Raw genomic sequence first — 21515 nt, 5'->3', positions numbered from 1 at the left:
GTGTGTGTGTGTGTGTGTGTGTGTGTGTCTGTGTCTGTGTCCAACAGGTTTGTAAATTTGGGTTTTGACCATTATCACGTGGAGAGACCAGAGCAGGAGCTTGTTAGGATGAAAGTGTTCACAAACAGATTAGGTAACACATCCACACACACACACACACACACACACACACACACACACACACACACACACACACACACACACACACACATACATCCTTGCATGAATTATGTGTTCTCACACATATATATTTCCTCACACTCAACAGATGTACATAAACCGAAGTTCCAGCTACATGACTAATGCTGTATGCTTGTGTGTGTGTGTTTTACATTTCCTCTTTGTGAAAACAAGAAAGTAAGTCCCCTTCACATCTCAGAAGCTATGTTACAATCTGCAGCACATAATTCACAATCTCAGCGATGATACGATGATGAAACGATTGTTGGAAGAGTTTTATTCCAAAATGAGGTGCTGACCAATGACTATCAGGTTAATCTTTGTCCGCACAAGTCATGTATTGTGTTTTGTTAAATAATTGCATTATAATATCAGATTAAAAGTCATTTTTAGAATGTAATTTATTGATCAAATTGTTGATTCAATCAATCAATCCCTCATCCCTATTCCTCTCCTCTTACTGATTGCTATGCCTTAACAAATCTATACAAATATTAGGTATTAATATGTGAAATATTTTTCCATCCAAATGTAGCACAACTGATTGAATTTCTCATTGATCACCATGAATGTTGCCACGGATGTGCATGATCCATTATTAATGTCACGTACCGTGTGATCCATAACTACTCTGTCCCTGTGGTTTGATTTCAGGAAGCATGTGTGTGTGCTACAGCCAAGCTCTTAAAGACAAACAGGAACTGATCTACACTGTGGTATTAGTCCACAAAGGTGTGTATGCTATCTAATGCTTTCCTGGCAAAGAATGTATAAGACCTATTTTTTTTTTTATTGCATTCATTGCATTTTTCTCACTTCCTGCAGACTGCAGCAAGACATTCAGAGTATCTCTGGGCGGCAACCAGTCGCCACAGAAAGCCCCACAGCTCCATCCGCTCTTCATCCCGATAGGTCATTGCACACACAGAGATGTCAAACAGTCATACACACACCTCAGAATCGTTGTAAATTCAACTCAAGTGTGTGACCATGTAAGGTTGACTGCCAAACATGCATTCCTTACCCTTTTGCATTCAAACCAAACAAATACAAATGAGCGCATGTATCCTCATGCGAGCTAATAAAGGTCTGTTGTGCATACTGCATACCGATACAAAATAGTAGTGATTCTGTGTTATTTCTGTATGTAGGTTACCACATCTTGGTGTATCTGCAGGGCTATTTCCTCCATTGTATCAACACCAGGCAGCAGGAGATGCTCTGTCACTCCCTTTTCCTCTCAGGTAAAACAAATCCTGTCTGAGCTGAGTGATGGCTGTGGAGCAGTTTGTTTACCTCCTGACTCAGCTGCAGTACATGCTTCTATTTTGTCCTGAAATGTTTTTTTTTTCTTTTTAAAAACATAGAACCTGTACAAACACAGAACTGTAATTGCTATTTGATCATAGAAATAGTCTTATCCTCTCGTCTGTCCCTCTCAACAACCTCAAGGTCTTGACGTGGACTTGGGCCTGCAGGGTCAGTCAGCTAACATCACGGTGTTGCATGCAGAGGAAGAGGCCAGTGGTAGTCTGCTGGACCTGGCCAGCGGGAGGATCTACACTGCTGAGCTAAGCCCTGCCTTCCTGCTGCAGATACTGCGGTCAGACACTCCCTCTAGGTGATCATGATTCAAAACATTTTGTGGAAATTAAGGATTTATGTATATTGGGGTTGTCATTTATATACATAGAGGCCTCTTCTCTGTATGTCTATAAAGAGAAGAGGGTTATTTTTGTGAACACACGTCTGCAGAGTCTTTCTGGAATAGAACAGCTTGAGCTTGAATCGTGGCCAGCAGATTGGATTCAATCCATCCTGCTCAACAACAATGCATCAGTGACTCCTTGCTTGAGTTTTTTTTTTCTTGCATTGACAATGTTTCTGTCCTATTCATTCATTTATTCACTCCACTTTTAAACAGCACATACATCACAGTGCGGCACCTGACTGTTGGCCGTCTGCCTGTGCTCCGGCCTTCGTGTCTCTGTGTTGGTATTCCCTTATGTTGTATGAAAGTAAATTTGCCGTATGTCACCTCCGTCCAAGGTGTCCCAGCAGTAAGGCTGACCCTCAGCGCCTGGCCGCCCTCCACTGCCTGCTGGTTTACATGGGAAATGACCCAAACCTGGAGCTGAAGGTACAATGAAGGCAGGACAAATGTACTGACGTTTAAAGCAAATTTACTGAGTTTCTGTGTCAAAGTTAGCATCAGATAAACTTAACATGAACGTAACGTCATTAAAAACTTCAGTTTATATCAATGTTTAATTGGTCACAAGCTCAATAATATCCACTTGTTAAAGTGAAAGACTAAATGCAGATGCGAGAGAAGGATAAAAAAAGGCAGAAAATAGAAACCTGATAGAGAGTCATCTCAACTTTAATAAAACCTACATGGTTATGTCACTGTAAGGGGCTTTCCCTCCAGGAAAATGAACAGCTAAGTAAACAGATAAAGGTGGAGATGGCAGCTTTTGTGCGCTTCTGTGTGAATTCAGTGGGTGTCAATCTTGAGTTGAAGGTGAGCAGATGGAGGGAAGACAGAATGCTGTAATAAAACATGAGCGGAGAGAAGTGGACAGAGATCAAACAGTCCAACAGAGACAGAAAGAGGCAGACATTGTGTTTGGGTGCTGACCATGACTCAGAATTTATTAGTACACCTAAATTAAGATGTTCCAGCTGCTCTGATAGATCGTAATAAATTCTTTCTTTCGAGGTTAAATGAGTCACCAGCTTCATTAGTGTGGCTAGCACTGAGGAATTGGACACCACACATACCTTTTGTATTCTTGGCGGACTCTGTTAATGGGGCCAGCAGCACAACAAGTAGTGGCTTTAATATAGGTGATTGCTTGTTAATACTTTTTGTTTGTTCATAACTTTAAGAGATGCTGTGCAAATTCAGTTCTTCTACTCCTACCGTTGCTTCTTTTTCTTCCTCTTCACCCAATTGTTATACAGTATTGCTTTTTTTCTGGACTCACACTGACTTTAGAAGCAAGATATTTTTTTCAAACAGCAGAGAAATGGGTGACATAAAATGAGTTTTCACTCTGATGCACTGTGGCTGTGAGATTTTCAGGGATTCTTTGAGGACATCATTCATTTTTCATGTTTTCTTTTTCTATTATTTTTGGACATTTTCGCCTTTATTTGACAGATGAAAGTGTAGAAATGGAGAAGAGAGAGAGAGGGGAGTGACATGCGGTTATATGGCATGCGCTGTAACCACTGGGCCAGCAAGGTGCTCCATTTTCATGTTTTCATATACTGGAAAATGCATATCAATACCACTCATATTGAGATATGACGTCCCATTAAATGAGCTTTATAGGTGCTGGGAGGTGGATCTTTTTAACCTGCTCTGGACAGAGCAAGACTCACTGTCTCCCCAAGCTTCCAGTCTTTATGCTAAGCTAAGCTAATTGGCTGCTTGCTGCTTCACATATCAACAAGAGTGGTATCATCTCATCTAACATTTCAACAAGAAAGTACCGAAAGTGTATCGCAAGCTAATCAGAGCACACTGGGCTTTTTCAGGAGGGGAGCTTAAAGAGACAGGCGCTAAAACAGAGCGTTGCAGACAGAAGCTGACTACTAAGTATGTTCCGACAAACAGTATGAGAAAAATATTGCGTTTTTCAAACATTAAAGCATGTAAACGTGTTCTAGCTGAAACCCAAAATACAAGTATGAACCTTAAAATGAGCATGATATGTCCCCTTTAAAGGATAGAAAATAAACTAAGATGACCATGTTGTACAGCTGTCATGTTGCGCTCCCAACACATTGACACCTGTCTCCTATGTGTTTCTATTCTGCCTCTAGATCATCGAATGGCTGTGTGACAACATGAACGCCTTCGCATCCTTTGATCAGATCCAGGAGTTCATTCTAGGTCAGTGGCAGCTGAAGCGTGGGGACGCAAGTCTCCCGAATTTTCCTTCTTCCTTTTGGAGCTGCTCTCTTGCCTTTTTATGTCTCCTTCTAGCTGTGGTTACTAGACTGCTTACATCCTGTCTACACAAAACTGACTTCTTTCATTGACTCCGTTTGCCTCTCTTCTCTCAGACTTTTGCCCGGCGTCCAACGCTGGTTGGATTCTGAATTAGAGAGAGACTTGTAGATTGCACAGAACAGTATGGAAAAAAATATGGCTAAGTCCAAGTAGACGCACAGCAACACATTTGAATGTCCCACAATGCCTGTCTGGGAAAAGAAATGGAACAGTACACCCTATTAATTTTGTAGTTACGGACTCACTCATCACCGAGAGAGTAGATGATCACATTCAATGTTACATACATTGAATGTGATCATGTGATACATTTGCATAGTATTGCTGGAGCTACTTTGACTTGCTTTAAGATACAGAGTTCATATTAATACAGGTGTTGCTGCACAGCATACGAAGACTATTAAGTTGACCTCATAAATATAAGATGAGTAACCTGTGCTCACTAATATATCATAGTGATTGTGGTGGGACCCGAAACAGGCCAACTGATGCAAAGGAGGGCAGAGCCTTGTATGTGGGCCCTCTTCCCCAGTCCCTGAATAATATAATCAGTTTTAACAATATAGAAATAGACAGAAGTATGCCTACTGAATCCTAAAAAAGTCAGGCTACAAGTCCACAGTTCATCATTTTAGTATAATATTATTATGATATTCCTATAATATCTTAGAACATATGTGGCAGAGTTAAGGGCCTTGCAGTGAGTTTAGAATACTGTACCAGTTAAAGCAGCATATTCTAGCATGTCATTTCTAGTGTCACTTTATGATTTTTGCTCCTTTGTTCTTTTATCTCTTGGTTTACCCAATATTATCTTATCTTGTTCATTTATATCAAATGTGTTCAAAATACATAGCTTCTCAACAGTGAGTGAAATCGCTGTAATAGTATATGATAGCGACTGCAGCCCCAACGCTGGATCACCACATTCAGCTCGGTGTTACTGGCTTTTCGATGGAGTTTAGAAACAAAAGGTCACGCAAGGCAGTAATCCGTACGATAATCCACCGAACGACAACAACATCAATATCACTTGAGCACAAAGGAGAGCTCCCACCACAGATCTGAATTCGTCAATAAACAAGACTTTACTCTGTAAACAAAGCTACCATCCTCACTGTCAACAATTTGGCTACAGTGTGAACAACATCAGCAGATTCGGCGGCTTATCCCCTGCGCTAAAATTAGGAGAGTGGTTTCGCAGCCATAAGTCCACCACAATAACTGTGGTGTCTCTGTTACTGTCACTCACAAAGAGAGAGACGCACACACAAAGATATCTTTTTTTAAACTTGGCTCTGTGTGTTTGTCAAAGATGCCTGGTTCATCAAAATGGTAGAAAAACGCACACACGTTCTCTGAACTGTAGCACGGTATCCCTGCCGGTGTTAATTCAAAACCTCAAACGTATACAGTATTCTGCATTATGTAACCTACTCATGTGTGTCGAACTAGATTCACTACAAAATTAAGCATATTTGAAAACAAAAGGTCAGAGGGCCTCTTCAAAGGGGTACCAGACAGACAACGCTGCAGGAACACCACAATGCCACCAGAATAGAAAGGTACAGGAGAACGGCACCCGCAAAGCTCCCTGCACGATCTCAGATTTAATAGCATGCAGTGGGAGTTCTCATAAAACCCGCTATTGAGCGGGACCTTGGTTACAGGGCCTTGTTTGCCTTGTAGTTATTCTAAGATAATCTTTTCGCTATCAATAATCCAAAGCTTCTTGGCCTTTTGGCTAAGTATAGAACTGCTTCACAGCAGCCCACTGCTCTTAAATACTCAATGCAGAGATCAAATTTAATGCATACCTGTATGTGTATAACTATTGAAATAAAGTTTAGGAGAAGAATTCTGCATAACTGTGATAAATAAAATAAAAGTCTGACTGTACTCTCTCTCTCTCTCTCTCTCTCTCTCTCTCTCTCTCTCTCTCTCTCTCTCTCTCTCTCTCTCACAAACACAAACACACACACACACACACACACACACACACACACACACACACACACACACACACCAACAGCCTCTTTGTACAGAATAAGCTATGAGAAGTCCCTCAGCCTGGACAAAGTCCTGCCTTACTCCTCTGTACTCGACAAGAAGGTACCACACACACACACACACACACACACACACACACACACACACACACACACACACACACACACACACACACACACACTAACACAATTCAGCATGCATAAAGACATAAAAAATAAACCATATATGTGGATATGAATGCCAAATCAGGACACACTTGCAGTTCTATTTCTTTGTTTTTGCCTTGAGTAGTACACACACACACACACACACACACACACACACACACGCTTAAGTCTGTCTTTGTGTGTTCTAGGAGATACTAGCGTGTCTGTTGGAGGTCCCTGGTGTGTTGTGCACCACTGAGCTGCATATTGAACCTGTGTTCAAAGGCAAGGTAACAATATCAATTTTTAAACACATGTATTACATGTTAACATTATTATTAAGCTTTGAGAGTCTGTTTACTCTGTTTCCAGAACCAGTTAATAGAACTTGCCCTGCAGGTTGGTGATTAAATGGAGACAATTGTGTGTTTGTTACATAGCATGTTACGCATACGCTGGGTGCACGTATGATGCAATGTTGGGAAATGACTGTAGCCGACTTCATTCAGACGTTCAAAAAGACATTTATATGTAAAACAGTGTGATTTTATTATACTGTGTCTACTTGCGTGCAATTCACACGCAATCTTTCCTCAATTGCTTTGCAGCAATGACCTTGTTGTGTCACTGTGGTGGTGTTGTTGTTGGTGTGTGTGTGTGTGTGTGTGTGTGTGTGTGTGTGTGTGTGTGTGTGTGTGTGTGTGTGTGTGTGTGTGTGTGTGTGTGTGTGTGTGTGTGTGTGTGTGTGTGTGTGTGTGTGTCTGCAGGCCAGAAGTCTCCAGGGTTTCTGGTTAGAGCTGCAGTGGAACACAGAGAGGACAAAATATCTGGATGCTGTTCCCAACCCCAGATACAGAACCTCACACATACAAGCTGACTGGGAGAAACTGGTGAGTGTGTGTTTGCATGTGTTTGTGTGCGTGCGTCAATAAAAACCTCTCATGCATAGTAATGAACACAAACTGAAACTGATAGACGGTAATTGCTTCAACATGCTTGTTGTTGTGACGGATCAGAGGACGTGCATGCGTTTTTCTCTGCATACCCGTGGCCCTTTGCTAAACAACGACAGCATGTTTTCAGCCCTCCCATGATGGTGTTGCTTGTTTCAGAAGTCCGAGAGGAGACCATCCAGCCACAGGAATAACATGGAGGAGAACACTAAGAAGTAGGTCTGCCATCCACCGGAGCTTCGTTAAGAAAAGCACATCGCTCCAGACGCAGAGAGGAACGCATTACCGCCCCCTCTGCACGGTGTTTGCTTCACTGTTTTCTTAAAATTGGGTTTGAAAAAGTATTCAATTTGTGCACTTTAAAAACCAAACAGTTGCTATAAAACTGCTCCACAAGTTCAGCTATCGTCGCACATTGCAATGATTCTCCCAGGAGAGGTAGAAAAACACACTGAGCTGTATCCATCCATTTATTATGGTCAGTTAACCCCATGATAAGATTGAAACCACCAATGCTTTACTCCGCTTCTTAATACATTCGGACTTCATCAGCCTCTGTGGCACTCAGCACACTGGTTCCTACTGAAGATTTACATCTTTAAAAGTGGGTTTCATTTCAAACAGATGGGCACTGTAGTTTTTAGCTAATCTTACTCATACAGGAGGAGATTTGTTGGGGACCATTTTACAGCTGTGGATTATTACACAATTGGTGCTCCAAAGACTATTTATAGCAGCAGGGCGGTGTATGTGAGATTTATTTAAAATAAACTACAGTGGCCATGTTCATCATGATGAAGGAACATGTTCCTCAATGCAACGGTGTTTGTTTTTATAGTTAAAGCTATATGGCACAGAGGAATAAGAAACATCAAGCTATGTCTACACAGACACTACGTGTTAGTAGAATCAATCCATTATTGGTTTTGGGCTTTTCATGGGCTTTTTTTGTGCAATAACAAAAATACTGAATATCAACAGCATTACCCTTTAACTATGCTTGAATTATGAAGTGGTGTCCCAGGTCAGTTATGTTCGGAAGCATAATCAATCAGTTGAAAAAGAAAACATAGCACAATAAAGATGTGAAATAAGTTTAAAAGCACTTTTGGGTCTTTACTCTTAAGTAAAAGAGTATTAAAAAGAAATGATTAGATTATTTGATGTATCCTGTCTGGACCCAAAATAACATGAATTCCCTAATTTGAATGCCCCTTTGGCAGCCTTGATAGATGTGCTTTTCCCAAGGCAGAGTGAATTTAAATGTGCAGCAGGAGTTCAGTTTCCATAACCCGAGTCAGTGTAAAACCACCGACTACAGAGAACAAAATTGTCTGTACTCTGTCTGCTCACAATGTAAATGTCCCAGCTTAATTACGTGGGCTCTTACGTCCACTGCGGATGCTTTGCTCTCTTTGAAATAGACTTTTACAACTTTCACTTCTGATTGTAACTCTCTGCACAAACTCCTAAAACTAACCCAGTGCTCTGTCGTATTATTCACAGGAATGACCTGTGTCAGCCCTGTTCACTGGTTACTCTTTGACTGTGAAGTATCCCCTTTCATTTAAAATACCTTAGAAATGAGAGTGCAACTGAAGCCCCCCCCAACCAGATCAAGTGACTTGATGATGGGCATGTACCTGTATGCACCACTGATGTAATACCTGCCTTGAACTAGATATAACTCTGTCCAGTTTGTATATTAGGGATCAAACCAAAAGCCCTTTTGGTTCATAATTAGCTTCTCTTCCTTCAGGCCAAACTCCAGCACCTGCAGACAAACTTTGTGCTTTTATAGTTTTGATATATTTTTTTTGCTGCAGACTGCAGCAGTGAAGCATGATAGGGCCTCGGCTTACAGCGTGAAAAGTAAGACTCTTATTATAATGCTAGCTTGAGGGATTGTTTTCACACAAAGCTTTTCTTCTTATTTTGTAGAGTTCTATCAATGGTGGACACCTGGTGTCTTGGTAAGATGGCATGAACGCACACACACATACACTCACAAACATAAATCTATAGATGCAACACACGTACACAGGCGCGCACACACACACACACACACACACAATGCACGGAGTCTGAATGTCATAAATAACAACAAAACCTTGGCTTATAATGGAGCTCAAAACTGTGTGCGAGTGTGTTTGGGTTTGTGTGTTTGTGTGTTCTTCTGAGGTCGCATTCTTCATGCCCACCGGAGAATTCAACTAAACAGAACCACCACACTAATTTATCTTGGAGGTTGAGAGGAAGAAAGGGAGAAGTGGGAGAAGTGAGAGAGTGAAAGGGAATTTTAAAAGAGGAGAGTTGAAGAATGCTACAACTATATAACAGTGGGGATTTAGTTACCTCCCTCACCTCTCTCCCTTCTTCTCTGTCTGTCTCTGTCTCTCATGACTCCAGTGCAGATGTTTTGTGTTAGCCACAACACGGGACCTTCCCTCACCTCAGTTAATTCACACGGATGATCGCATACAACCAGAGCCTCCCACAGATTCACTTGTAAAACACACTCTCTTCATCACTTTTGCACAGATGATAGCGCTCGTGTAAGAAGCTGCCACACTATTTTCCAACAGTTTATCAATCTAATCTATTCAAATAAGTGCAAAGTCTGTGGAATGAAGTGCGTACAAGTTATTGCTATTCATCTAGGGGGGGGGGGGCCATGTTCTGTTCCAAATGTCATGGCGATCAATCCAATAGTCGTGGAAACATTTTGCGCAAAATGTCAACCTCATGTTGGCACTAAAGAGAAGTCTGAGGATTGTCAAAGTCAGACATAAATCGCCCGGGAACCACCAATGTCTGTGCCAAATGTTGTACCAATCTGTCCTGTACATGTTGACATATTTCACTGGATAAGTAAAAATCTTTACCTCCTGGTGGTGCTAGATGAAAAGCCAGTGTCATTAGGATTTATACTCTGATCCCCATCTGCACCACATTCCACAGCAATTTATCCCAAAGTTGTTGATATTTTAGGACCAAAGTGGTGGACTGTCCAAAAGCCCAAAGTGGCATTTTCAAATGGCTCTGATTTGTTCCACCAAGCGAGCAAAACCAAAGAGATCACATTGAAAAGATTATAAAGTCGAGTGAATCAGCAAATTCTCATATTTGATTTGCTGGAAGTAGCATATAGTTGAGCATTTTACTTGATGAATGACTTAATCAACAATTTTGATAGTGTTTTTTGTTTTCTTTATCTAGTAAGTCATTATTCAACAATGCTTCAAGTTTGATATTTGAAGATATTTAAATTCAAAACAGTTGATAACTTTGAACGTCTAACAGGCATACAGCAAATCTGGCAGCGCAGCCTGTCGGCTAGCTGTGTCCTACAAGTGCCATTTTATAATTTGTAACATATTACACTGTAACATCAAAATGCCAGCTTCTTACGTGTGTGTGAAAGTGATCAAAAGATGGTGTGTGTTTGTGTATGCAATAATTCATCCTAAGTGACCCAGCTGGAGCATGGTCCACTTTAGTATGGCTGATATACAACAACAAAAAAACATACACACACACACACACTCGCATAGGACACAGCAGGATTGCAGCCATAACCCCCAGGCCTTGGGATGTATTTTTAAGGCGAACAGTCATCTAAAAGAGTCCATTAATGTCCTCTTTCTTTGTTCAGGCCATACCAAGTCAGAGTTTGGGTTCATCCATTCCTACGGATGGCCTTTTTTAATAATGTTACTGCACTGACACACTTGAGGCTACCTGTAGTGTTCAGTCTAGCACGGATGCAGCAACAAAGGTTTCTTCAAACGTCTCTTTTATGTGCAAGTTCCCACTTTTGCCTTGTCTCTCTCTCTCCTCTAGATAAGAAGCTGGTGCCACTTTTCCAGGAGGAGGACCATCAACAGAGGGCGCTCATAGGCCTGGTGAGATACAGAGAAGCTGAAACCTTTCAGTGGCTACAACACCCTACCGCACACACACACACACACACACACACACACACACACACACACTGTTAAAAGTAGCTTTCTTGTGGCTTGGGCTAGATGCTTAGTTTCTAAGGGAAAACGTATACTTCCAATCTTTTAAGGGACGGCTCTTTCGTGACAGTGACCTTATGCACAAAGGCAGGTGGATAAAGAAATTGATTTCTTTATCTTGAGTGTGGAGAGCTAGACTGGCCTGCCCTGACCTCAGCCCCATCCAGATCTTTGATGAATTGGGAAACTGGCTCTGAGCCAGGAAGTATGTCGCGTTAATGGACGAAACACCAACTTAAGACGATTGTGTGACTACAGAGTTGGTAGTATGAGGGTTGAAAATACCGTGAGTTGACAAGGTAGCACTAAATTAATTGAATTTGGGTTCAATTACCTCCAAATGACGATCTTTGGCTGATATGAGGCATCCATGTTTGATTAGCTTTCAGGCTTTTTCTCTATTATTAAGCTCAAGGCGGACGTATCTTTCAGAAAAACGTGGTTCCAGTATACTATACACAATCAGCTCTGCATTCACATACCTCTGGCTGTAACGTAGCACCAGAATCCTCTGGTTTAAAGTGAGAAAGCCATTCAAAAGATTTCAGAAAGGTTTTTGAAAAGCATCGCTTGTGAAATGCTGCCAAATGAATCATTCAGTAAAAGGACCAGTCATTCTGTCAGTCGTGACAAAACAAGCCGATATTTCAGAAGCAGGAAGTCCCTAAACCTTCTAAAAAAAAAACTTGTTTCAAAAACAATGAAACACTCATTGTTGCCTTTGAGATACCACGGCGACTTTGAGGTCCTTTTTTAAAAAAGTTTGAATAATTGTGCCCCGTGTGTCTTTTTCCTCTCCACTGACACTCACTGTAGTAGATGAGGCAAAGTAAAAATAAAACAAAGTGTCCGTATCCTGAAGTGCTTCATTGTTAAATTCCTCTGTAGATGCATTGAGCATCCCATATTGTTGACACACAACAGTTTACCAGCCCCTGGAGGTGGATTTTTCCTCTAACATGTGTTGATATATAGACCACTAAAGATCCGTAGTGAAATGCTGACAGCCGATGCTTTCCCACCATAGTCATCTTTTAAGGTGAAACTCCTTTTACGCTTCAGATGAGTCAACACTTTAAAAAAGGGGGCATCTTAAGGTCCCTGTCCTGCCTTTTTTTTTTTTTTTTTAACTCTACGCTGTTTGATGGACATTTTCGTATCCTCCACTTTTCCCTGTGCTCAGCATAGTTTTTAAAGAGCAGATAGCTTCAATTTAATGGAGTTCAGGCGAGATGCTAGCAGTCTCTCAGCTATTCTTAGAATGACCCAGTCCTCCTGCCTCTCTCTCTTTATTCCCTTCCATCATTCTTTTACCTGTTCCTCTCTTTCCTCTTCTTTCCTGTCACTCCTTTCTCTTTCCCTCTCTCCTTCCGTCTCCTCCTCATTCCCTCTTCCCTCTTAAATAGGATATCGGGTCATTCTGTCAACTGTTTTTAGACTCATCTTCTGTACTTCTTCCACCTCTCACATCCACAGGTCTCTTCTCTTCCCTCCTTTCCTCTTCTCTCTGTGGTTAAATGAATTTTGGGACACTGTAGTCGTGGGGAAAGTCAAGCTGAACTCAATTTGACCCTGCTGAGTGCACAGCAAAGTACTCTTAAAACACACAAACACAACATTTACTCCAGGCTGCATACACGTACACACACAGAGAAAATAATCAGTGTGTTTTTTACATTGCAGACGGTTGACAAGCTCCGAGAGCATCTTAACAGACACCTGCCTCGTATGGGGAAGAAGAAGATCGACTCGCTGGTTGTCAACTATGTAGCCAAACTGGTTGGTACACCGCATCTGTGTGTGTGTGTTGGACAGAAAAAGAGAGGTTCAGGACCAGCGTACATACTCCCGTGAACCTTTTTTTTTTTTTTATTTAGAGGTACATCGTTCTTCGAGTTATGTTTATTTAATGCTTGCCCTTACTCTTTTTCGGCAAGGTTAAGTGTTCTTCACAGCGAGGATCGCTCAGTGGAAAAGGCAACGAGTTCTCCACTTTAGTTAAATGCTCTGACAGTTGGACGTGTGCTCTTCAGATTAGAGAGGGTTGCTGGAAGCCATCAGGTCGCCGCTTCAGTCCTCTAAAACAAACATTTCTCTAGTTAAGACATGTATCCTCAACCACTCAGGGGCTTTTTGTGGGGGATGGGGGAGCACAATGTGTATCCCAAATATTTATACATATGAATATCACTCCACCCTTTGTAAAAGAGCGGCAGGTGGGATCTGCATAACCGAGCGGAAAGACGTTACCACTCTCCGTCTCAGTACCCTATAGAGGTACTTGGTTCTGTAAAGTCAGTCTTTAGTATTCCTGGGAGGTAAAATCCGTTCACAGCTAGGAGCTGCTTTAAGCAGACATAGAGCATATATCAACACAACAGTATTAAATCAGGCCAAGGGTAAGGCTGGAATTGAATAGAAAGCAGGAAGCACCACGTTTCGAGACTTTATGGAATTGCAAATGACAGAGTAACAAAGACAAAACAAATCCTGCCTGCGCTCAGCTGGATAGGTCGGTGGCTCAGCTCCGTACGACAGGCTTATGAGTTTTTACCTGCGCCTTCAAACTCCAAATGAAAGTAATAGAAAAAGGCACGTCTGTAATCGTTTTGGCATTGCCCTGCGTCCTGGCAAACAAGGTTATTATTGAATTTATTCAAGGGAGTGAAAATGAAAAACTCTCTCATCCGGGGAGCGGGGTTTATTAAAACACGCACACACAAAAGGACCCATAAGAAACCTCCTTCAGGGACGCTTTAGCTCGAGAACAGTCGAGTAACTCAACGACCGGGTGATGTGCTTACACATCAAGCTGACTCATGCTTTAAAAACTCAGAATGGTACATTTTCAAAGAGGGCTGACTTCCCCTCCACAAATAAAGAACATCTATCCCTCTTGTCGGTGCTTATTGAGACTAATGGCTGCGTTGACACAGGGGAGAAGTTGGGGGTGAAATAGATTACAGCTTTTAAGAGCAAGGGAACTTCTGCTATGATAGATTGCAGCTCCACAGCACATTATTGTCATTGTTATTTATTTTCTATCCCTGTTGCTACAGACAACTGAGATACATTCCTTTTTATAACACTGCCAATGTCAGAGCAAAGAACAACCTGCTAATAGCTGAATGTGAATCACTAGTTAAAAATACATATTAAAAGCAATGGAATTAATTGAAATAGGCTGCAATATTCACAATTATGCAGAATAAGTTATTCTATACCCAAGGTTATTCAACTTTTCCTCAGCAGGGGAGCCACACTGAGTAAATCCAGTCTCTTTGCCGGGCCGAGGCTCATTAAGACAAATTGCTGATTCCAGATTTTATTCACATAGAAAGTCACACTGGGGATAGCGTGTATGAGTCTGTGGCTTTAAATCACTTGTTTGACTTTTTGTTTTAAGCAAGAAAAACATCTCTGCATATTTCTTTCCCTTTTAATGATCTTCAGGGGCCTGGATTAGCAACGAACACACAAGATGTTAGTCGAAGAGGAAAGAAATTACCAATTAATTAATTTAGCTTGAAAGTCGCCACCTTCTTGTATAACAATGAATATCTGATAACGAAAATGAATACTGTTAACCAAAGAGCGGAACAATTGCTTGCTGATTAAGAGCAGTTTTTGACTTTTAAAGTATTACTTTCTTCATCTGCATTGATGGAGACATCCTTAAATTCTGCTGCGGTTATTAATTTGGGAATCCATTCCTAAACTTGTGTACAGACTACATGAAAAATGTTGCATAGAAAATGTGCTAATTAGACACTGAAGTGAAGGAAAAAAACGTTAAATCTGTGCAGGAGACATTGAAAAACAACAACAGAGAAGTTGATTATTATGTTTGTCTCTTAATTTTGGGCATGTTCGTTACATAAGTGAAGCTAATTGAATTTCCCTGAGGTCAGTGGAGGACATTGGTGGAGGGTTTCCTACTGGTGTGCAGGATGTGAGTGAGGCAGCTCGTCTTCCTGTTATTCTACAGGAGATGAGAGAGGGGTCATTCGTGGAAAGAAGAAGTGCATAATGTGTGTGCTCCAGCACGCAGCGGGCATGTTTCAGATGAACCCTGCGTGCTGAAAGATGTGTTCACATCCGGACCCACTGCTCTCTTTTTTCAGTGGAAATGAATATGGGAAGTAAGAAAAAGAAAAGAGGGAAGCGAGGAAATTGATCATTGAACAAGTGTGCATTTCCTCAAAGAAAACGACATCGTGGCAGAAAAATGTCTCGTTTCATTGGAATCTAACCGAGCGTCTCCTTCCCGAAGAACTAACGTGTGTGTGTCTCTGTGTGTGTGTGTGTGTGCTTAGCTGGAGCTCATCAGACACATGCTGGAGTCAGTCTGGCTGAAGTACAAGCTCGGCCCTCGTGTTTTGTGCCTGTGAGTACTCCTCCCTCGTCAGTGTGTGTCTCCTTTAAAGTTTCTGATTATTGTAATGTAAAGTATAAAGAACTTGGAGTGTGTGTGTGTGTGTGTGTGTGTGTGTGTGCGTGTGCGTGTATTCATCTTCACCCATGTGTGCTCCAGACCTTCCATCATTCCCCGCTGTGTGTGTGTGTGTCCACATGAGCAAACTGTTGATTACCCCTCTTCACGTGTGCGCTCACGTTACATAACATTCCAGTCCAAATTCTTCTCTCTCTGTGTGTGTGTGTGTGTGTGTGTGTGTGTGTGTGTGTGTGTGTGTGTGTGTGTGTGTGTGTGTGTGTGTGTGTGTGTTTTCCAGCACGCAGCGGGGCAGTCCAGCCGAGTGGTCGGTGTTTCACTTCATGTTTCGGATCCTGGAAGCCACGAGGGGTCTCTGCCTGCCCCTTCCTCCAGGTACCATCTCCACACACACACACACACACACTTTTCGTTGTTTTAATCCAGTCCGTCTCTGTCTCACCCAGAATAACAATGTGTGTTTGCACTGAGGGACAACAGACCCGCTCTCTTCAGGACTAATGTAACCAAAAATATGTTAAACATTAGCATAGCGCAGACATGGGCAGAGCAGAGTGTGAATACATTTTCACTAATTTAAATTCATTTTCCAGTGTTTGCCATATAAATCCCACTTTTACACCCTTGATTTTAGTTGCTTATGAGGAGAAGTTTGCAGGTAAGAATTATTGTTTGGCAACAGGAGGAAAAGACAAATGCCCTGAAGCAAGGCAGCACACCCTTGACACTGAGGCTGCAGGTGTAAATGTGTGTAAATTGGGTGTGAAGCTGTAAAACAGCAGGCACACTGAGTCTGTGTCCCTTTTGGTGAATAAAAGTTGAGAAAAAAACAACCCAATTACTTGGCCATGCTAACAATACAAGCTCTTTGTCCAATACCTGTTAAACATCTTCTTCAGCATTGTCAATGTGAATATGTCGCTGGATGCTGACGATAGCATGAAGCTCAAAGCACGGCTGTTAGCATGGCAGAAGACTGTTAGTGTTGTTTTACTTTTTCACTTCCTTTGTTGTTTTCAGGAACATCAAAAGTTTCTCCCTCGTCTTTCTCTTCATCTGCCCCACTGTTCTCTCTCCAGGCTATCACACCCTGTTAGCGGTGTTTGCTGTGCGTTGCCTCCCTCGTCACACCTTCCTACAGTACATTGATCACGGCTTCCTGCAGCTCACTGAGATCTTTGTGTCTCGGCTCATGACAGGTACACACACACACACACACACACACACACACACACACACACACACACACACACATTTTTGCATATGTGAGAAGTTTTACAAAGAAAACTGTTCCTCTCAGGATGAATTGTCTTGCACCAATTTTTCCAATAAGAAACAAAACAAACAACATAAAAAACTAAATCAAATAATCATTGCTTAAATGTTTTATGACATGCTGTAATAATGAAAATATATAAGCATACAAATCAATATAGTAAAAGATATGATAGAGGCAGCATTAATAAACGACAGAAGAATAACACAAAAACATTGTTGTACTTAAGTTGATGAATGCAGACCGAATTGCACATTAGATCAGAAGGCTGTATTCAGTATTTCCAAACCTATCATTGTTTTACTATCAATGTCTATAAAACCACATTAGTATGACGAAGTTTAAAACATGAAATCATTCATAACGCAGGAACTATATTAGAGGTTGTCGTTGGGCGGCATGAGGCTCTTTTTCTTTGTGTTGCTTTCTCTTCTGTAATGAAGAGAGGCAAATAAATACAGGAATGGATTCAGACAGTGATGTAAAAAGTAAAAACATTCCACAAACATCAGCATCTTACTAAAATGAAGCAGTTTGTCTAATGCCGAGAAAAGTGCAGCCACATACGCCACGCGAAGAATGACAAACAACCAGAAAGTCTGCGAATATTCAAATGAAAAGCTGAGTAACTGGGCTGTTTCTTGTCAGGCATTTGGATTTGTTTGACCCCTTTAACAAGTAGCAGGTAGAAGGAGAACACGATTAGATGACTGAGAACTATAAAAAAGATGTAGAATGCTTCGAGCTCCGGGCATGATTCGCTGACTCTTGCAGAAATAAGGGCCAGTCTGCTCGCCGTTGGTTTTCACTTATATTAGTAAAAACATAGCTGGACGAGCCAACAGGGCTCCAGGCATCCACGCAGTGAACAGTAAAAGACGCTGCCCATTCCGGCTCAGCCTGGCCCACTTGTAGGGGTGAAGAACCTGGGAAATGACATGGACATTTTTTTGTTTGATTTTTGCATTTGCATGTAGAAGTGGAATGGAAAGAAAAAGTTGTGCATCATCTGCAAACTAAGAATTGTTTCAGCTTTGAGCTGTAAATTAGAGGTCTGCTGGAATTTGCAGGGTCCAACACAACGCAGGTGGGATATATTTTGTTGAATTTCATATATGAACATATATAAACATATGCGAGTCACTATTAGGCTTTTGTCTTGAATACCAAAGTGACCAGAGCTCAAAGCACCGCTGTGCTTCAGTACAAACCTCACAGAGCTGCTAATGGGGCTGACGATTCATAGTCCTATTCACTTTCATCTCAAACTTGCAAAAAAACAACATTTGTATTTATTTTTAATAAATGGTAAAAATATTTATTCATTATTCTTTAGCTTCTCAGCAGTCAGCAATATTTTCAGCATTCCCACAGTCCCACAGGTGGCTGATACTACGCTGCACCTGTTCTGAGTTACTGTGAATTACCCCAGAAACCCCCAAAACCCACAGGACAATTAGTGGGACGAACAGATGAACCACATAATGCCAGAATTATAAGTTATTAAAACTATATGCAAATGCAAACTATTTTTTGCATTTCATCTTTAAATTTTCATTAATTTTTTTCTTGCAGTTTATTTTAAATTTTTGAACATCTGTTTTAGAACAAGCTAGCTAGCTATTTGGTAGCCTCATTCAGTTTAAGAATGATTAAGAATTAAATTCATTGATTCATAATTATTCATTATTGTTGTGAGGTGAGGGCCAGGAAACATCTCCACTGTCATGGAAAGGGACATCATGAAAAAAAAAAGCTGAATATAATTTATATTATAATGAGTTCACATGTTTGTTTGTTTTTATTTTTAATTGTCTTATTTATTAATTTTAATGAATGCTGCCACCTGTGCATGCAGAGACACAATATGGCGCGAAAGCATTCATGTTTGCTACTGAAGAATGACGAAGTCATGACCACTGAACCTGAAGGAGCAGGTCACACCACAGAGCTGTGAGCACTGGTAGAGCATGTTGGCGGCTGACTTCACTGGCAAGACACGTCGTCTTTTCTTTGTCTGCTTTTGTCATCATTTGTGCGAGAGAGAGGTCAGCGGTTAGGGTCAGCTACCATTGGGGATTCAGTGCCGTGCGCAAAAACATTGATCTGTCTTCGTGTGTATTCAAGGCTAAACTTTGGCACTGAGCTCAACAGAACCTAAAATATCCTCGTCGCGCTTGATCTTGTTGTAGTTTACATGGTTCTTTCTCATGAAGAGAACAAACAAAGATCCACAAAGATGAAAAGATTATTTAAAGGAGCGGGTCCAAATGGTTTCAAACTTCAAAGTGAGAGAAAAGAATGTTTCAGGACTTTGAAGTGAGAGGGTTCATGCGTCACTTCTCCCAAGGAATTGATCAAATAAGTATATATTTATTTAGATTTCTTCTATTTTATCCTGGACAGTTGGTCGGACAGGTGTGCACTTTCTGCCTCATTACAAACACACACAAACCGTCTCATCTAGAATTTCCGGTTCCGGAATCAGGTTTAGCAGCTGCAGTAATGGTGCCAATCTGTTGAACTGTATTGGTGAAGAAAGTTTAAGAAAGAAGATGAATAATCTGGTTCTGAACTCTAAATTTATCATCTGCTCGCCTTAAGAAGTTAGGTTTTTGTTCTGGTTCTTATAACATCCTGGATGACTTACATCTCCCAGAATGCTTCTCATCCAGGAGCTGCCAAAGCAGGTTGCCGGGTCAAAGGATGTCAGAGGCTCTCTGCTCTTTTAGAATTGATGGATCTCACTGCAACACAAAAAAATACATTCTGTGAAAAGTCTTAAAGTGTTGCTGACTCAGAATGGTATTTCACTGTTTTCTTTAAAATGTAAATTTCCATCTAATTCCTTTTTATCCGTGGGAATCAGCATGGGGAAAAGGTTTATAGTAGTTATAGCAATCTTGGATTTTGTTGATTTTATTTGCGTTTATTTTACATGAAGTGTCTCCAGATACAGAAATTAAAAAAAAAAACTTTAATCCAATATTTAATTTCAAAAGATTTTGAACAATTGATTTATATATGCAAATATAGAGAGAAGATATGACATATCATAATTTGTCCTCGATTTGTCTTCAGAAGAGTATTTAGCACCACATCTCCTCTTTTCACCTCTGTCTTTGTGTTTAGATTTGGACAACAGTGATGCCAACGAGAGACTGAAGTTCAGCATACTCAAGAGACTCCCTGAGGTACTTCTGTTTGAGTGTGTGTGTGTGTGTTTTCACCCATGAGGTTTTTATGCAGGGCCAGGAATAGGAGTCTGCCATCCAAATGATAATATGTTGAGCGTACAAACTCGGAGGACAGGGCTGAGAGGTAGCAGTTTGTGGCCGGTGTGAATATCTCAGCCAGAACAATGCACGAGGCTATTGTAATCCCATCTATTAGTGACGGGGACAGTTTTGATCTTTTCTCTAATGGTTCTCTCCCCAAACTTCCCATTCCAGTCCAATTAAGAGTTTGAAGTTATTTTGGGTCTCATCTCCCTCAAGCCCCCCTCAAGCCAATCACAAAGCCCATGTGTAACCGGCTGCTGTGTGTGTGTGTGTGTGTGTGTGTGTGTGTGTGTGTGTGTGTGTGTGTGTGTGTGTTTTGAGGATGGGTAGTGTAGGCAGTTAGTACTGAGTCTGTGCGTCCCTAACCCTTGTGTAACTGGTTTGGGTTCCCGTGTGGAGAGAGTATATTTCCTCTGTAGTTGTGTGTGTGGGTGTGTTCCGTCCGCATTGTGGTCAGAGGTATGTTGAGTGTTTAGTGTCTCTGTTCTGTTTCCTGCCCATCAGACTTTTGTTGGGTGAGTTTGGCAGGCAGGCAGGAGAGATTTAGCAGGTACAACACACACACACACACACACACACACACACACACACACACACACACACACACACACACACACACATTCACACACAGTGAGAAAACAGGAGATGCTGGCAAACTGTAGGAAATGTATATCTCTTGGCTAAAACCAGCACCCACATCCCTCTTATGATATACATCTTTAAAGCCAATGGAATTCCGGCAAACCTCATATTGTACTTCACACTTCTGCAGTAACAAATAAACAAGAGATGCACCAGCTGCTCGCAAGTTCAGACCATAGCCTTGTGTGTTGATATCAAGGTATTTGTCTTAGAATATTTCACAATGTTTAGGTTTGCCAGTACAGCCCAGTGCTATGACCCATCAATCCCATCTCATCTCCATCTCATTGTCAGTCACACCTGTAGTCTCTTGTTTGCTTAAGTGTTACTTATTACTGTTGTGTGCATTGCTCAACACTGGAAATGATGAGTTCTCTAGAATGCCTCATTAGCAGTCAACTCCTCAATAATGGCTTTGAGTTCCAAGCGGCAAAATAGAAAGGGACAGATGTTCACTTGCCCCAGGGATTATTTTTTCTCATGACAACATGAGCTACATGTCTAAAATGTAAACTATTTTGTGTGCGC

At 41.3% G+C, this 21515-nt stretch overlaps 1 protein-coding gene across 4 annotated transcripts in view; it reads left to right on the top strand.

Moving 5' to 3' along the window:
- gsap (gamma-secretase activating protein) overlaps positions 1-21515 on the top strand; it is a 28775-nt gene that overhangs the window by 4758 nt on the left and 2502 nt on the right. For 2 of the 4 annotated variants that reach the window (XM_068731380.1, XM_068731378.1), the window contains exons 12-29: positions 48-133; positions 835-912; positions 1006-1092; positions 1332-1424; positions 1633-1801; positions 2230-2320; positions 4015-4084; positions 6237-6316; positions 6570-6650; positions 7128-7250; positions 7473-7528; positions 9255-9286; positions 11157-11218; positions 13019-13114; positions 15652-15722; positions 16069-16163; positions 16868-16987; positions 20197-20258. In XM_068731380.1, coding sequence (XP_068587481.1) covers positions 48-133; positions 835-912; positions 1006-1092; positions 1332-1424; positions 1633-1801; positions 2230-2320; positions 4015-4084; positions 6237-6316; positions 6570-6650; positions 7128-7250; positions 7473-7528; positions 9255-9286; positions 11157-11218; positions 13019-13114; positions 15652-15722; positions 16069-16163; positions 16868-16987; positions 20197-20258 — 1552 coding nt within the window. Of the gene's footprint in view, positions 1-47; positions 134-834; positions 913-1005; positions 1093-1331; positions 1425-1632; positions 1802-2229; positions 2321-4014; positions 4085-6236; positions 6317-6569; positions 6651-7127; positions 7251-7472; positions 7529-9254; positions 9287-11156; positions 11219-13018; positions 13115-15651; positions 15723-15869; positions 16164-16867; positions 16988-20196; positions 20259-21515 lie in introns of those variants that run through there. The other 2 variants (XR_011105102.1, XM_068731379.1) reach the window with 2 other exon arrangements.

This window comes from Cebidichthys violaceus, unplaced genomic scaffold (genome assembly GCF_023349555.1).
Source record: "Cebidichthys violaceus isolate CVI_PGR_0920_01 unplaced genomic scaffold, fCebVio1.0.p SCAF_51, whole genome shotgun sequence".
Lineage (NCBI taxonomy): Eukaryota > Metazoa > Chordata > Actinopteri > Perciformes > Stichaeidae > Cebidichthys > Cebidichthys violaceus.
Note: the sequence above shows the minus strand (reverse complement) of the source record. Positions and strands in the feature narration are given on the sequence as shown.